This window comes from Aplysia californica, unplaced genomic scaffold (assembly GCF_000002075.1).
Source record: "Aplysia californica isolate F4 #8 unplaced genomic scaffold, AplCal3.0 scaffold00485, whole genome shotgun sequence".
Taxonomy (NCBI): domain Eukaryota; kingdom Metazoa; phylum Mollusca; class Gastropoda; order Aplysiida; family Aplysiidae; genus Aplysia; species Aplysia californica.
The window spans coordinates 447,654-454,594 of record NW_004797755.1 but is presented as its reverse complement, the minus strand read 5'-3'; the positions used below and the strand labels follow the sequence as shown (position 1 = coordinate 454,594).

The window sequence follows — 6,941 nt, the reverse complement described above, 5'->3', positions numbered from 1 at the left end:
AACATGGTTGTAACATTATTTATAAACAATCGAAAGAAGCAAGGCAGAAATACCATGAAAGGAAAATGTGAAATTTTGTTTCCAGTATGTTGATTTGATAAAAATTTGGGTTGAGGCCACTCCGGTACATTTTATTATGTATGGGCTCTTATGACCTTATGCATTCGCGTGCTCCGTAAAACTCTTACCGAAATCAGATGTGTTTTAGTTGTTTGTTTCTGATAAGCAATTGGAATATCGGAGGAATTTGCATCAAACTTGGGCTCATGCATGCTTTTGGCAATGGTCTGTGTCTGGAAAGGCCTTAAAGGTTAAAACCTTCTTATGGTTTTGGGGGAAACAACAGACCCTTAGGTTAGACCCCTTTAAACGTAGAACAACTCTCATATACATCTGTGCGATATTTATTTTAGCCTACAGTATCATTTAAATCTTCTTTCCTGTCTTATTACTTTTTTTTACCCTGATGTGTTTGGGTCTTCGCCGTCTCATGTGGAAAGCATGAGTTTGATTCCTGAGTGGGGCAGTCTTTTTATTGAGTGCCAGAATGTACCTTCATGTTTCTGTTGGGATGCTGTATTCTCCTAAACCTGATTTGTCCTAGGCAGGCAGGATTTGAGCAGCCCGCCTCCTATATGTAAACTGTGTCAATGGGGGTGAAAAAATTATAGTATTGTCAAGAGGTTATCATTCTCCTCACCCCAGTTTCCTATCATGGGACGAACTAGAATATTTATTGTACTCCAGTTTTGAATGCTGAAGTTGGTATATATATAATATACAACATACATTAAAATAATATAGGCCTACTTTTCCTGCTACGCAGAAAGATGTCTGATGTATTCTGGAGGAATTATAAATAGCTAGTACCCAAAAATCTTGCGCGAAGTAATGGATCAATTCTCCACACTAACTGGCCGCTTCACAAAATTTACGCGAAAGCCTATTGTATTTATTTGTTCTTCGACCAAGTTGTAATATAGTAATGATTATGACAGATAAATGCAAGCTGGAAATTAAATAGTACGATGAGATAACAGGATTGCAGTGGATGGAGTATTAGATGAGTACGCTCATTCTTTTCACTTTCTCTGTAAATAGGAATCTCCCTTTGTTTTTAAGTCCCCCCCCCCCACCCCAGGTTTTGCATTTATTGGGCCTTGAACTTTTGAAACTTTTTTCTCTCTCTTGGACGTTGCAAGAATGTTCTCAATCTGCCCGTGTTTAGGACATTTAGAAAAGCATCAAGTCACAACCAGAAGTGAATGCGGTCTGAACAGGCCCGAGTCATGGTATTAGTTTATCATGAGTAAAGGCCTGTGCGCCCAAGTAATTCTCATATCTTAATAAGGAAACTCTAAAGTCAAAGTCAACGTAGAGATTGACTCAAAGCTGACTTTACCCTTCCTTTGGACCACATTACTATACCACAGGGCATTTGATAACTACCATAGTTACTTATGTCTTTATGATCAAAGAGATATGTTGCCGACAAAAAAAGGCAAGATATCACTTGTTTTATTATGGTTTAAGGCCTAAAGAGATGGAATACGAGTGACTTTCCACTTTCTCTCTCATACCCCCCCCCCCGCTCACCCACCCACGTACGTAACGTGCAATCATTCCTTTTCTTTTCACAAAATATTTCGGTTACTCCAACACTGTGTACCGACGTCTGAGGTGACAGGGTTAGGCTCTGGGTTCTGCATTTAGCCTATAATACACAAGTATGATTCCCGCGAGTGGAAGGTTTTTAAAAAGTCTAGTAAAAATGCCCATTTAAAACAAATGCAGGGATGTAGAAATCCACTAAACGCGGGTTGGCCACGATAGACACCGGCCCAGCAGTCCTCGTCCTAATTTATTAATATTTTGTCTATTTGGGAGTAAAATATTTACAGTCAGTCAAAATACCACATCCTTGCATCTTTTTCTCTCGAATTATAAGGTAAAAATAACATGATCGTCTGCAGTTCGCTTGCGCAGCAATGTGAAAATCCTATAAACTCTTCTCATCCTTGACTACGTCAACTTCCGCTACCGCTGTGACGTTGCAGATCTGCCTGCTGTAGAACACCGCAATGATCTCCTTCACGCCGGGTCTCCGGGCTGTCAGCGTCACCGTCTCTCTGATTTCCTCGCCAGGCTCAATCTGCGGTTTTCTGTGAAAAAAAAGATAATGTCATATTATCAATGAGGTTTTCTGTCAAAAGAAGATGGCGTCACAATATCAAGACTGAAGAATTAAGCGACAGCTTGATAATTGCTGACTAACACAAAAGGCAGACTGGACCTCGCTTAAGAAATTATGCCTGAAATTAGGTTTTTCTGTGCATTCTGTAAACGTAGAATGATGTCAGATTGGCCAAATTGGCATCTGTGGTGTAGCGGATAGTTTCTTCACCGTCGCACGAGTTGGACTTCTCTGTTGACATCCACCCTTTGGCGCTCATATGACCTTATGCAGTTGCTAAATTAAACTAAAACAGACAAGAAGAAGACCCGAGTTCGACGCCCGAGTGGGGAGACATATTTTTTTTTATTGAGTAGCTCGATGTTTCCGCTTGGACGTTGTATCCCTCTCAGCCTGGGACGGCCCCTACAGACGGGGTCGGAGTCCGCCTCGTAATTGTTCTAGTTCTAAATTGTGTCGATGGGGGCGTAAAACACTTACATTAAAAAAAAAATCAGAAGCCGAGTCAGAACTGACATTAGCTCCAAAATTAAAGAATGTAACTTATGTAAAACCCAAAGCTATCTTATACACTCATATCGTATAGGGCCAAAAGGCAGTCTTTTTCTGTTGGAGATCAATGACGTCATATTAACAAGGTCAGAATGGATACCGATAACAACCCCACTGGTCTCTTTGATGTGAAACGCCAAACTATACAAGATTTACATAACCAGGCTAAAATGACGTCTATGTGCAGTACTCGTATATCAGGGTCCTTTCCAGTTAAAATACCAAAACAACTAAAATAAACAATATTAACTTTACCCGGAAGCAACTAAACACTTTTAACAGATTAGAACAACAGGCACAACAAAATAACAATAACAAGGAAACACCCAAAAAGACACCCCTCCTTCGATCCATAAACGACCCCCTTTCTAAAAGAAGATAAAAAAAAGGAGTCTGTAAAAACGAACATTGTATCTAATAAACCAAAGAAAAAAGTGATAGCGTCTTTAACATGATGAGATAATAATAATAATATGACCAACCCTATCCAAGTCACAAGTATATTTTTTCTACTGTAAAAAAATGATGATAATGATGATGGTATGATACTGATGATGATGATGACGAACCTCAGTTTAATGCCAGTGGTACGCGATAGTCCAGGTCCGTCCACAGCTAGGACCCCGCCAGTCAGTGGAACAGACAGAGTGTTGGAGATCTTGACCACAACTTGAAAGTTTTGACCCTGGACTGCCCGGCCCTCAGTCTGAGAACACAACGTAATAAGTTATACCATTTGACTAACCTAAACTCTAGACTTAAGGGTTTATCTGTCTGACTGTCTGTCTGTTTGTCATTTTTTGGCTAACAAACGAGTGAGAGCATTCCGCAGAAAAAGGCATACGAGAGCGTACAACCATATTATACACATACGTACAACCATATTATACACATACGTACAACCATATTATACACATACACATACACACATTCTGACTTTAATACACAGTGTGTACGTGCGTGCATGAGTGTGTGTGTGTGTGTGTGTGTGTGTGTGTGTGTGTGTGTGTGTGTGTGAGAGAGAGAGAGAGAGAGAGACAGAGAGAGAGAATGAGAGAGACAGAGAGAGACAAAGAGAGAGAGAGAGAGAGAGAGAGAGAGAGAGAGAGAGAGAGAGAGAAAGAGAGAGGGACAGGCAGACAAAAAAACAGACCTAGTAGCGGTTTTAAAATTCAGTAAACAGGATCAAACAATGACCTTGATGTCCAGATGTGGCCTGTCGATACAGTGGCTCTGAACAGTGGCGAAGCGTTGACCAGTCTCTCTGACCTTGGCCATGACGTAAGATGTCAGGTTACTGTCCGTCTCCTTCTGTTCAATGTACTCCGAACATTTCAGGTCAATCACAGAGGTGGCATCTGTTGGAGATGAGTAGACTATAGCTATGTATTCTAGGGAAAATGTCGACTGAGAGAGGAGAGAAAGAAGAAACAGGAGGAAAACAAGAGAAGAGAGAGGAGAGAGAAAGAAATAAAGAGAGAAGGGGGATAAAAGAAGAAAAAGAGAGACAGAAAGAGAAAGAAAGAGAGACAGAAAGAGAAAGAAAGAGAGACAGAAAGAGAAAGAAAGAGAAAGAGAAAGAAAGAGAGACAGAAAGAGAAAGAAAGAGAGACAGAAAGAGAAAGAGAGAGAAAGAGAGACAGAAAGAGAAAGAGAAAGAGAGAGAGAAAGAGATAGAGAGAGAGAGAGAGAGAGAGAGAGAGAGAGAGAGAGAGAGAGAGAGAGAGAGAGAGAGAGGGAGAGGGAGGAAGGGAGGGAGGGAGAGAGGGGAGAAAGAAGGAAAGAAAGAGAAAGAGAGAGGAGAAAGCAAGTATTGTGAATAACACGGTTAAAACTGGAACGTGCTCCCAAAATGCATTTTTTCAAGTTCACATTATACATGAACTCAAGGAACCAAGTAAACGCACCAGTGTTTATTGTATAATGGTTGGGATAATCGCTGTGCATACGCTGTGCATACAAAATACACGAGTTTCGATAAGGTAAGATAAGATAAGATAAGATAAGAGAAACTTGCTGTAGCATGGTAAATGCATACCCACATATAGGCGCACTTCAACTCATCCCCTAGTCTCCCCACACATACATACATATACACATACATGCACACTTTGGACGGATCTACAAACTTATGCCATTCTCGCATAGATAGCGATGATTGAAAAGCTCGTATTGATGGTGATATGACAGAAAGGTTGCATGCTTTATCGAAATCTCTGTCTTTCTTCCAGGGATATAGTATCCCACACAAGCTCGTTTGGATCTGGCATGCAGATTCAAAGCAGTCGACCTCTTAAAGGATCGAAATTGTGTCGATGGAAACGTAAAATATTTACGATCAAATGGGCGTACACATACCTGTCTGAGCCTCCACTACTGCTGACGTAATAAGCTTCTTCAGCTCTACCGCAGTGACTCCAGTGTAGAACGTTGACAGCACCCCCATATACACGTCAATGACACGACCCTCGGTACCAACGTTGCGCATGTGCAGGGTCACCTGGAGGTCACCGGACCTCTCAACTCCGCCCTCTAGGCGGAAGTCAACGTCTGTCTTGCTGCCCTTCACAAGGGTGGGCGTCTTTCTGTTGCACATCTTAGCAGCCTTTTCTCGAACAGCCTCAAGTTCTTTGGTACCTGGGGATACAAGACCGATCATCATTTTGGAACCACAGGAAATCAGTCTGATATGACTGATCGGAATACGTAGGTCTACAAAACCGTTATCACCCCCCTCCCTTTCCCCAATCATTCATGAGCTCTAAGACTCAACGTTTTTGTTGGTGGAGTAGCCTGAATGAACACCTATATATCATACGTAGACATGTGATAAATACGTTAGTGTATCATCCCTGCCTTATTTTTCCACTTACGTAATTCATTTTGCTGTTGGGCCAAGTGATCACCCCTAAAAATGTCCCGTTTATGTCTAGTAAAGTGATTTAATCTGGAAAAAAAAAACCCATTTCTGTCTACTGTGAAGCAAAGAAAAAAGGATAGGTATGGTCAAGTAACAAGATCCTGTGGCCTATCCAAGACCATTCTCTAGGGAACTGTGAAGGCGAAGAAAGAGGTGGACCTAAAACATTGCGGAATGGACAGGGAAATCCTTCGCGCAAACACATTCGCTCGCAAAAAAAAAAAAGAGAAAAGTGTAGTCATATGAGGAGGCTCTCTAAAACACAGCGCCCCTACAATCTTCGTAGATTATGGGATCAGAAAGCAGTAAGTAAGCAGTAAAACATTACACAGACCGCACTCACCGGCCTCATACTTGTAGCTGGAAGTGAGGTCTTGGCGGGAGATGGTGCCCACTGACTTAGTGCTGAGCGCGGCGCCTACGTCACGCCCTCCCATGAAGGCCTCCATGTTGCCGTCAGTATCCACCTGCCAGTGGACTCGGCCGCCATGCAGCTCCGCGAAGAAATACTTGGTGTCGAAGCCCAGAAAAAGATCGCCCTTCAGTACGGCTGTGACAGGGGCCGGGCCACATGTTAGAACACCTGGGACGAAAAGTAGGTTACATGACGTAAATCAGGGAAAATATCTAGACCCTATATCTTACTTATGACATCAAGAAGCAATCTTAACATTTCTTGCGTTAAACTTACGGTCTTTTTGTGGTAAAAGTTTCACGCCCACATGATATAATATTAAGTCCGCAGTGAAACTTTGTGTGCTCCGAATTTTGACGGTCATCTCCAATAAGACAGAAGCAATTTGATGAAGAGATTAAAAACCTCCCAACATAACACATGTTGAAGAACGCTTCGTCAAAAGATTCAAACCGTGTTCACCCACACCATAGCACGATGCCAAATTGAGGAGAGAGTGTTACTCAAATCGTTTGTGCAAAAACAGCTGATCTTTGCTCTTAATCCCCATGGTACATCATCGTACCACACACTCCGTCAATACCATGTTGCCACCTACCTTCAGAACACTCCATGGGTGTGGGGTCTATTGCTTGCCAACCGTCGTAACCGTCGGGGAGGTCAGGGCGACGGAACCAGGCCTCATTCCACACGTGGAAGTTCCTGTATTGATCAAGAGAGTCGGGATTTTAAGTACAGAGGCCCTATAATGCGTTACTTTATGCTGTTAAAATGTCGCTTGGACATGGATAAGATTATACATGTAGCTGCTTTTTTCCTCTACCATCATTCCTTTCTCTTGTGTCTGTCACGTTCTCTTA

General features: G+C 42.1%; 1 protein-coding gene across 1 annotated transcript in view; it reads right to left on the bottom strand.

Annotated features, from left to right (window-relative positions):
- Nucleotides 1-412: 412 nt before the first annotated feature.
- LOC101850744 (protein-glutamine gamma-glutamyltransferase 4) overlaps nucleotides 413-6,941 on the bottom strand; it is a gene marked incomplete in the record, with an annotated part of 80,753 nt that continues 74,224 nt past the window's right edge. The window contains 5 exon segments of the mRNA XM_013086603.2: nucleotides 413-2,162; nucleotides 3,316-3,452; nucleotides 3,944-4,104; nucleotides 5,105-5,383; nucleotides 6,010-6,249. Of these exon segments, the coding sequence (XP_012942057.1) occupies nucleotides 2,000-2,162; nucleotides 3,316-3,452; nucleotides 3,944-4,104; nucleotides 5,105-5,383; nucleotides 6,010-6,249 (980 nt within the window).